Below are 16,530 nucleotides of genomic sequence, written 5' to 3' on the forward strand. Positions count from 1 at the left end.
TGTGTGTGTGTGTGTGTGTGTGTGTGTGTGTGTGTGTGTGTGTGTGTTTCCCTGCAGTGATATAAATTCCTCCCTAGAGAATCCATAGGTTTGGCCAGTCCTTTAGCTTGATAATCCCAGATATCTTTAGATTTTTTGAGAAGCAAACCTCAACCAACCAAGCCAAAATAGTCAGAAACAGTAGCCTTTAGGTATTTTTGAGTCTATCTTTGAACTCCTTTTTTTCCTGTGGTTGCTTAGGATTCCATGGTTTAAACTCACTTCAGTTATGGTCTGAAGTTCCTTTTAATTTCCTTTATATTCCTTTGGGCATTAGCTGAGTCTCTTTCAAATTATACTGAGGACTGAAAGAAGCAAATTGTAAAAGAACTGGGTAGAGCTGGAGTAAGAAATCCTCCAGGTTGCCATGTAAATCAACTCAGTGGCAGGACTGAAGAGGTGAGGGTAGAACTGGCTAAGATAGTGACTTTGCCCTGCTTCCCATATGCAACCAAATCACTGTACTCCCTAAATATGAAAACAATAACAATAACAACATTTAGAAAACATGAAAAATAAGGATGCAGGTAAACAAAAATGACAATCCTGGTATTACTTTGTTTATGTAAATTTGCATAGTTAGGTTACCCAATAAAAGCTTGTGATTTGATGTCTGATCTTCTCTTGCCTTTTGTTAATGAATCTGAAAGTTTGTGTCTTTTGAAGGTTATCAAGTTTACATAAGAAAAGATTTAAAGAAAAAAATGAATGAATGAAATTAGTATTTTTTCCACTTCCTTCCATAAATTATCACTTCAAACTTCCATTTATTTATGCTTACTGATTTACACAGCTGATTTCAGATCTACCTTGATACATTCTTATTACCTATATTTTTATGTTCCTTGTAAACAAAATGAAATGTGACCTGGACACCTTAAATGTCACTAAAAGAGAGACACTAGTTTTCCTTCTTTTTAGTTAACACCAAATTTGACAAATCTTGGGTTTGCATTTTTTAATAAATTCATAAGCTACAGAAGCAGTGTGTGTGAGTATGGGTGTAGATGTATAAACAGGGAACATACTTTAGAATAATACCTATTTATGCTAACTTACCTGAGCAAAATATAATTTCATTTCCTTTCCAAGAAATTCAGTCTTATGAAGCTGCAGTCGGGCATCTGCTGCAGACAATGGGTTGCTGAAGTTTATTCGTACTCGTTTGAAACTCTTAAAATATTGAAACGTGATGTCCTTGTCATATGTTCTAAAGAGAGATTCAAATTTAGCCTGAAAAATGACAAAAAAAAAACAAACCCAAACCAACCAGTTACTACTTTTCAGGAAATTTTTCAGGGTCTCTTCCTTAGATGACATGTGGGGGAACTCAGCTAGGTTAAATTGTTCATGATTATTTCAGTAACTGATTATTTCTTACTTCCTTCTGTAATAAAAGAAAATTCAGAAATTCAGACTTCCCACTCAGACAGAAATTCAGAATTCTCAGTCAGATAAAATCTTGTAATCTACAGAGTCTCCAGGCTCCCTAATAAGAATAGGTATCCTATCTTTTATTTAGTGATTGGTCTCTTTCATCCCATCCTGCCCAACCAGGGAATCCAGGGAATCAGGAACAATGTGTTTTCTAATCTTAAGAGCAGAAATTCTCTAATTTACTTAACCTGAGGGAGCTTAAGTTTATTGACTTTTAGAATGTATTCTCTAATTGTACATGGTTGAATAAAAACCAGTATTTAGGAGCCACTTTTACTTATTTAATGGAAATTTGTAGAAGGTAGCCCATTTGCAGATTAGTACAGCTTAAATGTAGAGATCCATTTTATGCAAGACTTAAAGAAATAATAATGCCAGTCTGAAACCTGTTTTGATGGAAAGTGAGTTAAAAATAAGTTAATTAAATAGCATATTTAATTAAATGAAGGAAGTTTAAAATTTATTTTTTCCTTTTCACTCATTATTAATAATAGGGGTCAAAATAATGTAAAACAAATAATTGTCTATTGATGCTGGTTTTAGAATACAAATACATTTTTGCCTCTCTGAGCTGTTATGTAGATAGTTATTGTGAGATTGCAACAATAAAAATTCATTTTATGATTAGAAAGGGATAGACTAGAGACCATGGTATTTTATTTAAAAGCAGATATTAGTGTTTTCATCATAAATCCACTATTAAGAGCTCATTTAATTTTGTAAGCAACATATAATTTCCCCTCAAAGCAAATTACCAACATCTGAAGTATGGAGCAAATAAAAGATATTACACAGCTATAAAGAAATGAATCAATGAAAAATGAGCCAGAAGGTATCTAAAAGATGTCCAATTTGACCCGGGTCCCCTCCCCTAAGAGCATTCCTTCCCTTTTTTCTATTATTCCCATAACACTTCTTTTCTTTCCTTCCTTCTCACCCTACTTTATATTATAATGATTTGCTTATAAGTGATATCCTACCGCTCTACCTCTATATCAAGAATGTAAGCTCCTTGAGAACATAAAAGCACTTCTTTTTTGGCTTTTTGTCCATAATGCATAGCATAGTACCTTGCTTAAGAAGTTCTTTTAGAGGGGGCAGTTAGCTGGCTCAGTAGATTGAGAGCCAGGCCTGGAGATGGGAGGTCCTAGGTTCAAATCTAGCCTCAGACATGTCCTATCTGTATGATCCTTATCCTGGGCAAGTCATATTGCCTAGCCCTTCCTGCTCTTTTGCCTTGGAACCAATAAGTACTGATTCTAAGATGAAAGTGTTTTTAAAAAGTGTTAGAATCCCTACATTTTATTATATACAACAATAATAAAAATAGCTAGCATCTGTATAGTGCTTTGAGGTTTACACAAAAAATGCTTTATATTTCTTATCTCATTTGATCCTCTTCAAAACTCATGGGAGGTTTATAGAAATTATTGTTATTTCAATTATATATATATATGAGAAATCTAAGGCTCTGTGAAGTTAAATGTCCAAGAAAAGATTCAAACTTCTATTTATATCTTCTCAATATTTCTCCCCAAGCATTCCTAAGTTACAAAAATGCTTGTAAATTTATAGAATGTTAAAAAACACCTAGCCTGACTCTCATTTTTTCCTGATGAAATTAGAGTCTGCACTAGGAATAAAAATCTAGGTGTTCTGACTCACACTGCTTGGTTTATATTATAAAAGTATAATAGGAATAATGACAAGACTCTCTGACAAGTTAAGAGGTTGGATGGGCTGTGCATATGTACTAGCTTAGGAGACACTAACTCTCACCCTCTTACTGCTACTGGATCACTTCTTTATCAATTCTCTATCAGTTCTAAGGCAATGAAGAAGTATCTTTTGATAATTCCTAATAAGTTAATAGAAATGCATACTCTCTTTCACAAATCATTTAGCTTCAAACCCTAATCCTAGTTTATAAGTAAATCATAAAGATCTCTTTTCTTATATGCTTTTGCTCCTTTGTCTCAAACAACTGCTGTAATAGGCTAAAACAACATAAATGTTACTGGTCATATAACTTATTACAGTGGCAAACAACACTACAAATACATAAGTATTTATAATGTATTGACAGTGAGAAAAGTTAACAGTCTGTGCTCTTTAAAAGCAGTGGGAAAAGAGTATAATAGAATACCCTCACCAATACTATCATTGATTTTTCTAGATTCTGGAAACAGTTCTCTCAGGATGGTAATCAGATCTTTCAGGAATTCTCTTCAAGGTATTTTCTCTAAATCGGGGTTAGGCTTTAGGTCTTTCATAGTGTCTCTTCAGGTTCTCTTTACTTCAGTTCTGATCTCTCACAAGAATAATAATAGCTAAACTCTATTATCTCTTGAACAGATTCTTAACAGATGACAGTTAACTCCCTTCTTCTCAATCTTTCACAAGGACGAGTTACCCTTTATTTGTTTTAATTCTCTCACTAGGTGACAATTAACTGGCTATCTTTTTTTCTTAGAAAATAGTCGTTTAAAATTAGTATCTGTATCTCAGTCTCCTTCTACTGCAGTTGTGTCAACTCCCTGCAAGATTCTCTTCCCTATTACAGTAGCAATATCTTCATGAAAGAGACTATTGAAACTGATGTTAGTAAAATCATATCTATCTATGCATCTATATTATCTTTATCAGTGATTCCCAAAGTGGGTGCCACTGCCCCCTGGTGGGTGCTGCAGCAATCTAGTGGGTTGGTGATGGCCACATATGCATTTGGGGACGGTGAATAACTGTAAGGGGGCAGTGATAGTATGTGACGGGGCGCTAAGTAATATTTTTTCTGGAAAGGGGGTGGTAGGCCAAAAAAGTTTGGGAACCACTGATCTATATCTTGTCTTTTAAGAGATTTTTGTCCAAAATAGACAACATTGGTTCAAACGAACAGAAAAAGGCATCTAGACTCTCAAAGTTCCAGAAAAAGCTCCTTTGCTTCCATCACAGGATAATGTTTCATATTATTCAGATTTACATACATATCAAATCCCAACCTACACAGAAAAATGAAAGCTCCTTGAGGGTAGACTTTCATTTTCCTTTTGAATCTCAGGAAATTAACTACATTAGCATACATGTCTATTAAAATATAGAATTGTGTTAGTGCTAGAGAAGAGAGGGGTGAAAATCAAATAAAAAGAGGGCCTGGAATTACTTTAAGGGTCCAAGCCAATTAAAAAAAAAAAAAAAAACAAGCATCCTTCACCTTTGTAATATGTTTATTCCCCTCCTGGGTTTAGGGGAATATGCTCAAAGGAAGAAATTGAAAGGAAAGATAGGTCATCTATTTGGCTTGGAGTTTACTGGTTTACTTTCATATTGAACAAGTGATAAATTAACAGCTGTCATCTACACACTGAAGAATTGGGTATACAGTGTTTTTATACATGTGCAAATGACAAATTCCTGGAATGTATATCCTGTATTGATGATGTCTTATCATCTCTATCCTTTTAAATAGAATTAACATTTTTTCTCTCAGCCTCTAGGTCATGATAATCTTTTCAAATCATGAACAAGATTATATATTATTGTGCTTTCTCAAGCCATCATTATTTAATCAATTAAAAAATTGTGTGACTGATTTACTCATATAATTGGGGATTCATTAATAATATTTGTCTTCTTAGAAAGTTCTTGGACTGTTCAGTCCTTATCCCCTGGAAGGGCAGGAGATATATATATCCTGGGAAGGAAATGACATCAGAAAGGATGAAAAAGTATACTGGAGGGTTGGGGAGAAACTCTAAGAGTTCTTGGTCACTCCAAGGCTTTGTTGCTGGACATGGAGGCTTTGGTAGAGAAAGGCTGGCAAGCTGCCTTCCTTGACTCTACTACCCTTTCCTATTCCTGAGGGGAAGAAACTTAGCTTCCACTTTCAGTCCTAGGATTCTTCAAGCAGATAAAATTTTTGAATCCTCAGTTATAGTTGAATATTTCTAATATTAAAATATCAATTAGCATTTTTACAAATTAGGCAAAAATATATAGCTTTTGCCTTAAAGAACATTACAATCAAAATATATTGTTTGTCCTAGATCCCTTTCAATGAACAATAAGGCTTTTTCATACATGGTGTCACTCACTCCTTAGAACCATCCTGTGAAATAGTTAATATGAGTATTATTATTACTGGCTTACAGATGAGAAAACTGAGGCCCAGGGAGGTTAAGTGAATTGGCTAAGGCCATATAGTAAGTGGATTAGCCAGGGCATTCATCTAGATATTTTGGACTTTGCTCCATTCAAGGCCCAGTCATGTACTACCTCTCCCTAATAACTTTTCCCCCTGGAATATGCTTATTTGTATCCTCCCCATAGATTGTAAGCTCCTTGAGGTCAGGGATATGCTGTTTTTGCCTTTGTACTCTCATTTCCTAGCATAGTATCTTCCAAATAATAAGCGAAGAATAATTTTGTTGTGATTGTTGCTATAAAAGATATTGACATTCAGTAAAGTGTTTATTATCTTTAAAAAGGGAGCAAAATTAAGTTAGCTCTTCAGGATTCATATATAATACTAAAGTATTTAAGGAGTGCTAGCTAATCATTAGAAATGTTAACAGGTAAAGGAGAAAGAAAAAAGTCTAGAGTAATAATTACCTAGGTTTCACTTGAATTATTTCTTTGTGTTTTACTAATTAGAGTCACTATTCACTAGTAAACTATGCTTTTAGGAAGGTACTGAGATTCTAAACTTTAGAGATTAATTGCATTTTTATATTTTACTATTTTTCCTTCCTTCTTACTAGAGACAGAAACTAGAGAAAGAAAATGCATGTTGTAAGACAAAATAAAACAAGACATTGATCATGCAATGCTCAATTCCAGAAAAAAATGCAAATAACTTTGCTCTCTTCAGTTTGTCAATCCTATTTGATATCAGAGCTCTAACCCCACCCTACCACAAACAATAAACTTTTAAGGAAATTTTGCTGTCTTTTGCAAAATATCCATAGATACAATGCTAACTTTTATGTTTATTCAAGCCAAAGAGAACACATGTATTACCAAAATCTCTTTCAATATTCCTCAGGTTGTCACTTTCAAATTTCAAAAATAAAATGATCCTAAACTCAAAACCCACAAGATAAGAATGATAATCAACCAAAGGCTTTTAGCTAGTAGTCTCACACAAAATATGAGAGCTAAACTTTTATATCAAATTAATTTTGGAAGCCTTACCCTGGTTTCACTTTCGCAGAAGACATCATAGTGCGCAATACAGGCAATCAAGGAGCTAAAACTGTAGTTAAAATTTCTAAAATGCATCTTGCTTGCTTTTAACTGCTAATGATAGCTAGAGAGAAGTGGTAAAGTCCTAAGTGGAGTACTTTTAAAAGAAGCTACAAGTTCTTTCTGTAGAGAGTATTTATAAAGGAAAGCAGTCCAGCCCCTTGGGGAAAAAAAGAGTAGCTTTCAGAGTATCCTGTACAGGACAGAAAATTCCTGAATAAAGTCCTGCATGCTTACAGGCAGTCCGGGACAAAATGTAAGCTTCTACTGGAAAGAGGTGACGTCAGCACATTAGTCACTTTCCCTATGCTAATTAACTTTGCTTTGGGAGGATGGAAAAAACAGCTGAGGTTTGCACAGCAGCTGCTTTATCAACTCCTCTTGCAGCATAGTTTCCATTGGTAGTAATTCCATTCAGTGCTCAGACAACATACTCCTCACTTGAATGGGATGACTCTCCCTAAGATGGAAAATGTTACTGCAGAAAAGGACGAAGGTCTATAACAGTAAACAGTAATTACCCTTAGGGAAATTTCAAGGCTCTAGAAAACCTGGAAACAAATCTCTTTGCATTTTTGATCCTTGTGCTTTCAGAAAAACCTGATGAAAGTTTCCAATTGGGGGATTAGAGGAAAGATTTTGAAATCTGTCTTGATCAATAAATCTAACAGTGAAATTAATTCTGAAACATAATGTTTCTAATTTAACTTTTTTTTGGATGAATGTCCCAATTACTATTCACTAAGTTGCATTTCAATGCTTTATTAAGAAAAAAAGGTCCCACAGTTTTTATTTTCAAAAGGAGCTTAAGATGCTGTTCTTAGAGAAGTTTCTCATATACAGTGAATGGGTTGAAAGACATTTCTGAAGACATTAAAAAAATATATGTATATATACACATATATCTAATATAAAATGTACATGTGGTTGACTCACAATGAGATTTTTTTCTTAAATTGCATGGGGATCAGTGTTTTGAAGCAACAGAGAAAGGAGTAGAGAAAGAGAATGGACAGCTTTACCTGAAGACCAAAATCCAGATGGACTTTTTTTTTATGAAAGATGACATAAAAGCTTGAATGAGTATACTAGTAGATATACTAGATTCTTTGCTGCTTTTCAGTTCAAAAGCCTGAAACCCTTCTTACAATGCTAAATATTTGCTAGTTCAAAGGACTAACAAAGTACTTCCCTTCCTGAGTCCTTAACATTCATTCCAATCCCTCTTTACAACCATGTGCCAACAGGTTATTTTAAAAAGCTTTTTCTAAAGAAGCATGGAATGGTATTTGAGCATCAAGGCAAAGGAGTAGTGGTGGTAGCAATCAGGATGTAAATTTTAAAATACATTGTGAAGAATTCTTAAACTTCATAAGTGGTTTAAAAACTGAACAAAACAAAAGCTTAGCAGGGAATGTTATCCAATCCAAAAAGGTCAAATATAATCTTACTAAACAAGAAGTCCAATTGTGATGCAGTTTGACTGGCTGCCAAATTATGTAGTTATATAAGAAGTACATTATAGGCATTGCTATGCCAATTAACTATCATTTTCAATCTGAAAAGATCTAAATGTGCATTTACTAAAAGCTTCTGAAAAATAAAGGACATATGAACCTCCATAACCGATGTTAATTTTTTATGTTGATGGAGAATGCTTTATTAGATTGCCTATTACTGAAGAACTTGCCATTTCATTGTCAAGATTCATCTGCTTAACCTGAACATAGATTCAGGGCTTGGAGTGGAGTGGAGTGGAGGGAGGTGGAAAAGCATACTAGTTCTTTTTTTGGAAGCCTTTAATTTCATTCCACTCTTTCTGATTGGTTGGAAATGGCTCTGGAATGTCTTCCACCCACCCTATCATCCTCTCTCTTTCTGTTATATGGGGAAATAAAAAACATTAAAGGTCAAAGGGATTTTCTGGTCCAAATGCCTCATTTGCAGGTGAAGGAACTGATGTTGTGAAGGGATATTAATAAGATCACATGGCAAAGCTGGTGTATTTCAAATTCTGTCTGTAGGAGGGAGCTGCTAGGTGGCTCAGTGAATAGAGAGTCAGGCCTGGGGACAGGAGGTCCTAGGTTCAAATGTGGCCTCAGATGCTTCCTAGCTATGTGGCCCAAGTCACTTAATCTCCATTACCTGGCCCTTTCTGCTCTTCTGTCTTAGAACCAACACACAGTATTGATTCTAAGATAGAAGGTAAAGATTTTTTAAAAAATGGAGATCAGAAATAAAAGGTGGTCAGAGAACAAGGAAAGTATACTAGAAGAAAAATGATGAGGAAGAGGAAATTCTATCTTTTTTCTTTCCTGAACAAAGTTAACAAATGAATAAGCATGAAGAAGAGCACATAAAATAGTAGCAGTTTACTTACATTTTTAGTCATGTTTTTAACATTTGTTTGATGACAAAGATATAATACATGAAATGATCTGGCACTTTTAGAATTAGCATTCTATAAAGAAAGGGCATACTTTTAAAATAAGGCTTCTCAATAGCTAACCAAAAACCTTTTAATTACATGCCAGTATTTGATCTATGATTTCTCTTAAATTGAGTTTGATGGGCTGGTTAGTTTCCATTTTTAGATGAGTTTTTGCCATTTATAGCCCTAGCTTTCAGGAATGGGACTGGTGGGTCCCAAAATGAAAAAGAATTACTAGAAAACTTCAATATGGTACAGTGATCCTCTTGTTAGGGATTGGATTAGAACCCTTCCATGGATCAAGACCCTTCTGTTGTGCTCCGGCCTTTTACTAAAGGACATGCTCAATTGTGAACATAGGATTAACTCTTTCCTGCCCATTTTAAGATTTAATCACCAAAAACATACACACCCCACTTATCCTTAAGTATGGGGAGGTCTGTGACCTGTGTGTGAAAGTGGGTGATGAATCAGAATTGACTGACTGCCCCTTGGGCAGTCCTAAGCAAAGTTTTAGCTGTAATTGGTCCACATAAAGTGGAAGGAAGGCACAGGAAGTGACGAAAAGAAATGGTCTTTAAAAGTGGCAAGAACTTCCTGTGAGAGGGTTTTTCGCCTTCAACTTGACCCTGGAGGAGCTCCAGTTGAAGACTGCTTTCTATTTCTATTAGGACTACCACGTGGGCGAGTGAAAGAGGCTGACCTCTTTTCCCTGGCTTGTTTTGGAGGTACTAACCTCCAGAGAGGCCCCTCATTTAGAGGAGGCCTTGTGGCTAAAACCCTTCCTTTGGGTCCCTTTGCTGGGGCCTCTTAAGCCCTGCCTGGTTCAGACCAGGCTGGAGTAAATTATCTACTCTCTCTGACTTCCTTACTTTCACTCTCTCCTTTTGAAAATAAACTACCATAAAAAATCATTTGGAATTGAGTAATAATTCCTGGTGACCACACTCTTATAAGTTTAGTGCAACTATTTTATTTTTACCTCTTACATTCTGGTCCTTACACAACCAAAGGCCTATGGCAGATCCCAGATTCCTTGTGACTACAGGCTGTGCCAAAGATGACAGGCAAATGAGCCAGGAAGAAAAGAAAATTAAATCAGCCAATCAGTCACTAAAGATTTATTAAGTTCTGCAATGTGCTAGGCACTGTGCTAAGAGCTAGAAACACAAAAAAAGACAATCCCTGTTGTCAAAGAGCAAACAATATGATGAGGGAGACAACGTGGAAACAACTATATTCAAATAAGCCATATTTGGGACAAACTGGAAATAATCAACAGAGGGAAGGCATCAGAATAGGGATCCAGCAGTCTGTGTCTCTTCTGGGTGTGTCATTATGTCAGCTTTCTTCTGGATTTCCAGCAAGGGAGAGGATTTTTCTTTTCTGTGTCCTTAGCAGCAGTTATTGTGGCTACATGCACAAAGTAGAACTTGAACTTCCTTAGGAGAGTTGGCAACTGAATCCTAAATCTTTAGCTGCCTCTTTTGCTTAATATTTCTTTTCTAGGGCACAGATGATGGCATAGTAGTCCTAAAAGATGGGTGTTCCCAGAATTTGTGACTCAGGAGATCTGCAGTCATTGAATTGGGTGCTAGTTTCCCAGTGGGAGCTACTCCCTACAATTAGGGAACTACTCCCTTCTTAGAGAAGGAGTTGGCTATCAACAAGAAGATTTCCACAGTAACAGAACCATGTCATTAAAGGGTTTTGGACCACATATTAAGTCATGAATTCCTGGATAGTTAGAAGATAGGTTACCTTGGATAAGCCAGTAAAGATCTGTTGTTCAGCAGTTTCAGTTTCAAATTTTTAAGCATTGCCCTTCTGGAAGAGTATAATGGAATATCTCTATCAGTATTGTATTTTATCATTAATATATTAATAATGGAGTATAAGTAAGGGTGTTAGCTTTTAAGTATGTGCTAATGTGCACTCAAGTCTTTTTTGCTTTAAGAGCTTCTTTTTTGGTAGAAGAAATAAATGGCTCTCTCAAAAATAGACTTAGTATAGTTAGTACCCTTTTAAAGAGACATTTTTAATCCTCTTTTGATATAGACCCCAGATGTAAGTCATATCTAAGTGCTATTTAAGAGATTTTTTTAAGACTTTGGGGTTAGGGGCATAATAGAGGTAAACTGGTGGTGTAATAGACAGAGTGCTGGGCCTGGATTCAGGCAGTCCGAAGACCAGATCCAACCTCAGATACTTACTAGTTTTGTGACCCTGACCCTTAACTTCTGTTTCCTCAACTGTAAAATGGGGATATAATAACACTTAGCTGGAAGGATTGTTGTGAGGATCGGATGACATATTTGTAAAAAGTGCTTAGCATAGTACATGGCACATAGTAGGCAATAAATAAACTCTTATTCCCTTTTTTATTTTCCCTACAGAAAATTAGTCTGAAGTCAGATTCATAAGTGTTTTAGGAAGTTCCCACTGTGTGCTAAGTGCTAGGAATATAAAGAAAAGCAAAAAATACTCCCTGTTCTCAAGGAGCTCAATCTAACAGGGAGACAATACAGAGAACCAACTATGTAGGAACAAAACGTATATAAGGTAAATTGGATATAATTTCTGAGGGAAGGCACTTAGATTAAGAAGGACTGGGAAAGGTTTCTTGTAGAAAATAGGACTTTAGCTAAGACCTGGAGGAGTCAGGAGGCTAAGATGAGGAGGGAGAGCATTTCAGGCAGTGAAAATGTAGAGCTGAGATGAAATACTCTAATCTAATCCCCCACAACAATTCCATAGTGGAAAGCCTATTGACCTAAGAATCAGGAGGCCTTGAATTTAGACCTGGCAGCTTTTGATGAGCTGTCTGAAAGAATTAAACTACTTATCTTTCTCCGCCTCAGTTTTCTCACCTATGAAATGAGGAATTTGGCCCAAGTCGATGATTAAAGTTACTTCTGGTTCTAATAGTCTGTGATTCTTCAACATTAAGTAACCAGTTTCTTCCTGCATAAGCAGAACTGTTTGTACATTTGCTCCCTATGATAACTGTTATATTGTAACTCTTGCAATGATGACCTGTGTGAACACTATTTATAGCCATCCTTTAGTCTAACAGTTCTCTTTTCTGATGGTTTCACTCTGAAGTTTTGGGATGTAAACTTTGAAGTAGCTTGTCAAGTAGTCACTAGCCCATAAAAGATAAAGATAACTACATAAAAAAGTAAAAAATATTCAAGTTAGATAGATGATCGCTAAGGTCTTTTGAACCACTGATGAATCGAATTTTTTGTAATTATTATTTGTAAAATAATTGGCTGTTTTCCCCGATTTCCTTTCACCTCACCTTGTCAAAGAACTGGTCATAGTATCAAGAGATATGACTGAAAGGAGTCCTTGATGCTAATCACATCTATTTAAGGAATAGAGTAATGGGGGACAACCAAGAAATTTTTGCATTATACACCTAAATGGGTCCAAGCAGACAAGTCCAGGAATTGAAAAGGTCAGAGGCCAGGGGGAGTGTCTGAAGGAAATGCAGTGTCCAAACCAGTAATCACAAAAAGTTCCAAAAGAAGCTGGAAAGAGGCAAGGTCTGGAGGTGAGAAGAAGTTAGTCTTAAGACCTGTTGTTGGCCAAGAAATGAAGGTTTGGGCTAGAAAGAATGATCTCAATTTGCTGTGCTTGGTCAGCTTCATAAAGGAATGTGAGCCTTAAGCTTAGCTGTGTGTAGCCAGGCTCGCCTGAGCAGCCTCCAGCTGGAAAGCTTGCTGCTAGAACCTTGATTCGCCTTATAAGCTGAGTCTGTGTCCATCACCTTCTGGTACTTGGTCAATGTATTGTTCTTGTTTGCAAGTATGATTAAAATAATTTGAGAAAGGGAGTTTCCACAGTAACAGAACCATTTCATTACAACTTTTTGAAGCCACATAGTAAATATGTCCTCAGAAGAGAGGAAAACAAAAACAAAAATAAAGGCCAAGAATAACTGCCACATACCCCGAAAAAAATAATGTTTTGATTAGTTTAAAGCTTTAGAAGGGAATTGGAACATTAGTGTTGTGGGGTTTTTTTCCATCTGTATTATAAAAATCACAAATACTTTGCTCTACTTTTTGCACATGCCAAATGTCATTCCAAATATATTTTCATTAATAAGTTTTGGGGGGGTTGTTTTCAGGATATTAGCAAGGAAAAAACTGAGGTTTATGTTGAACTTCATCACTCCTATTATAGCATTCTGACAACCCAATTAAAGTTACCTCAGCACTTCCTTTATAAAGCACAAGGAGTTTGTAACTACCTCAAAAATATTATTGGGTTGATACACACAAATTAATTGACCAGAAAGAGAAAAAGAGATTTGACTTCAATGTGCAAACTTAAGCTGGAGAAAGAATGAAGCAATCTACCCTGTTCCCATTCTCTCCCCTACTCCTATGTTAAGGCTGAATTAAGGCTGAAGGATGATGGCACACCACATTAATAACAAAGGGAGTTACATATTACACTTAACTCCAAAGCTAAGACAACTTCAATTATAAGTGAACTTGTAGCTTCTGTTATTTAGTATGTTGTACACCTCCATTACCAGGTAAGGCAGTATTCTCCCAACTGTTAAGATAACACAAAAGAAATATGTTGCGCTTATAATTCTTTCTCTTATAAAGTCAATAATGGGATCTAGAGTGTTGTAAACTGAGCATTGATGGTGTTGAATAGACCACAGTACATTAGAATGGATCAAAGTGTATAAGCAAATGACAAATGGAAGGAGTTGAAAATATAGTTTATCAACAAATTAGCTAAATTACAATTTCTTCCTGTTAAAAAAAAAAAGATAAAATTTCTACCTTAAGCCTGGATACTATTGGCAACCTTTAAGATATTACCTCGTTTGTTAAATTCTTTGTGTGTTAATAATCCCATTAATCATAGCTTGCATTTCTGTTTTGAAGTTTCCTTATTACCTCAACCTTTCCTTAGCTGACAAAGGTTACTCCCTCTTCTGTAACTTATTGGAACCAACTGACCATGGAATGTTTAAGATGAAAAAATAGCCACAGGCAAATCATAAGGATAATTAATGATTTTGAAACTAGAAAGTGATCATACTTGTGTAACATCTATTTCAAAAGACTCTTTCTACAGAAGCTATAGTTAGTTAGGGTAGTTTTAACGGGCAAATGTGGAAACATCAACATATCATGTTATAGAAATGGTAGTTTTCACTGTCAATTTGGAGACTAATTGGAGTGATAGGTTAAGAAAAGCTAAAAAGACTGCTTTCCTATCATCATTTGAAAGAAGCTGGAGAAGACAGAGAAGGTGGAGAAGCTTTCTTTCTTGATGGAGCTGATCTAATCTTTATTTTGCAAAGAAACTGTTATTTTGAATGAATTGAATGGTGTGGAACTCTTTTTCCAGAAATTCAGTCAAGGTTGATTTAGAGGGCACTCTGGCTATGACTATTGTTTTGGTTAAAACACTATAATTAAAGTTTTGTTTTATTATTTTTATTGTTGATAAATTGTTTATTCAGTATCTTCAGCCTTTATTTAATATAAGAAGATTAAAGGATTTAACATATAGGTGACTACTATTAAGTAAGGAGGCTTTTCCACTTTATTAAAGAAATGTGACCAACTAGTAGGGATTCTGGGCTTAGGTAATTTAAGAAATGTTGAAATTTTATTAATTAGTGGGGAAATATAAATCATAACCCAGGATTACCCTAAACTGGGGAATAAGAAGATAAAATATGATATGATAGGAACTGTGTGGGTTTTGTGTGACTAGTGGGTTGGGATGCTTTGATCATTTGATGAGGATGTACCTATCCACTGCTGTAGTGGGGCCATATTTGCAGCTCCTTTGGGACAACTTCCAGAGTTCCTTATTCTTCCTTTCTTCTCTTTTACTTCTGTCTTGTTGCTCCTTCTGACCTCTTTTCTGTGGATAACCTTTCTAGCATTTTATAAACTGCTCAGGAACTCTTGCAGCAGATGAATTAGGCTCCTCCTGTGGAGGAAGGGAGGTAGTTGGCTTTTTAAAAATGCTTCTTCAAATACAAAAGACTCAGTCTGAAGAGAAACTTTACCTAAGTTCTTGCTGCCCTTTTGGGGAATGTCTTCCTGATCTAGCTATTCCTTATTCTGGAAGAGAGGAGTATTTTATCATAATTTAGTGTCATTTTAAATTTGCTTTTTATTTTCTACTAGAAAAAATCACCTTAATTATATTTTATGATCCACAATGACATTGCTTTTTATATTTTGAACTTGAAATGTTAAGACTAGTTTAGTTTAGGTCTGCCCCACAATATATGGTAACTGGTTATGTAGCAGGTAAAGTTTTGACCAACAAAAGATGTTTGATCTCTATCCACTAAGCCACCTTGGTGCCCTCTTAATCCTGTTACATTTGAAGGGAAAAAAAAGTGAACCAAAAGAAATACACTTACTCAGATATAACATGGGCCAAAACAACTCTAACTTGGGCCTGGTTATTAACCTTTTTTTTGCATATCCCTTCCTTGAGTCACTCTGTGCTGTTTACTTAAGCTACTATATAGCCTTGTTAGTTAGTGGATCCAGCCAGCTTGATTGGATAATAAGATTAATAGCTAGAAGGTAACTCAAAAGTCATTCAGTCTAATTTCATTTTATAGACTTGGGAACTGAAGAGGTGATGTGATTTATCCAAGGTTATATAAGTAGAACACATTAGCTGCATTTCAAATTCACGGCCTTTTATATTTTTCCCAAATGCTTCCTCCTCCCACTGGTAGTATGAGGTGTAAAATTAGGATTCAAACCCAGGCACTGGCTCCAAATCCAGTGCTATTCTTTTTCCATTATACCACCAGTAGCATTAAGGTGGTGAGAAGATGGGACAATGGATATACATTCACTAGTCTTATATAGCTAAACTTGGCATTGGTTCTTGGATTGAGTCTCATGAAACATGAAGCACCTTGATAGTTCTGACAAACCAAAACTGACTCATTCACAGGTTAAGTCATTTCCTGTACTAGAAAAGTACTGTACTAGAAGCTGAGTGAGATCCAAAATTAAGACAAAGTCCTTGCCCTTGTAGGACTAACAGCATAGGAGGGGATATGAACTAAACACAAATAACTATATTAAAGAATTATGTAATAAGTTCTTAATACAGATGCAAAATGGGATATGAGATCCAAAGTGGTGTAAAGTGAAAGAGGAACTGTGGTGAATGAGGGAAGGGAGAAGATCAGAGAAGGTAATGAAAGAAGTACCATTTGAGTCAAAATATTATCAGCAATTTAGCGGGCAGAGGACGACATTACAGGTATAAAAGCTTCATATCTGCCTTTCTCAGTGAACTTTAAGCAATCAAAAAGGTAGGAATTGCTCTGTAAGCTCCTAGAGAACAGAGGCTGTGTC

The 16,530-nt window shown here is 35.6% G+C and overlaps 1 protein-coding gene across 2 annotated transcripts in view; it reads right to left on the reverse strand.

Annotated features, from left to right (window-relative positions):
* The window catches only part of RCAN1 (regulator of calcineurin 1), a 110,172-nt gene that overhangs the window by 9,568 nt on the left and 84,074 nt on the right, over positions 1 to 16,530 (reverse strand). The window contains exons 1-2 of one of the 2 annotated variants that reach the window (XM_044670238.1): positions 6,667 to 6,794; positions 1,099 to 1,272 (exon numbers count right to left, since the gene is read on the reverse strand). In XM_044670238.1, the coding sequence (XP_044526173.1) occupies positions 1,099 to 1,272; positions 6,667 to 6,753 (261 nt within the window). In that variant the 5' untranslated portion in view covers positions 6,754 to 6,794. Of the gene's footprint in view, positions 1 to 1,098; positions 1,273 to 6,666; positions 6,795 to 16,530 lie in introns of those variants that run through there. The other variant, XM_044670237.1, reaches the window with a different exon arrangement.

The sequence above is a fragment of the Gracilinanus agilis genome, chromosome 3 (genome assembly GCF_016433145.1).
Source record: "Gracilinanus agilis isolate LMUSP501 chromosome 3, AgileGrace, whole genome shotgun sequence".
Taxonomy (NCBI): Eukaryota; Metazoa; Chordata; class Mammalia; order Didelphimorphia; family Didelphidae; genus Gracilinanus; species Gracilinanus agilis.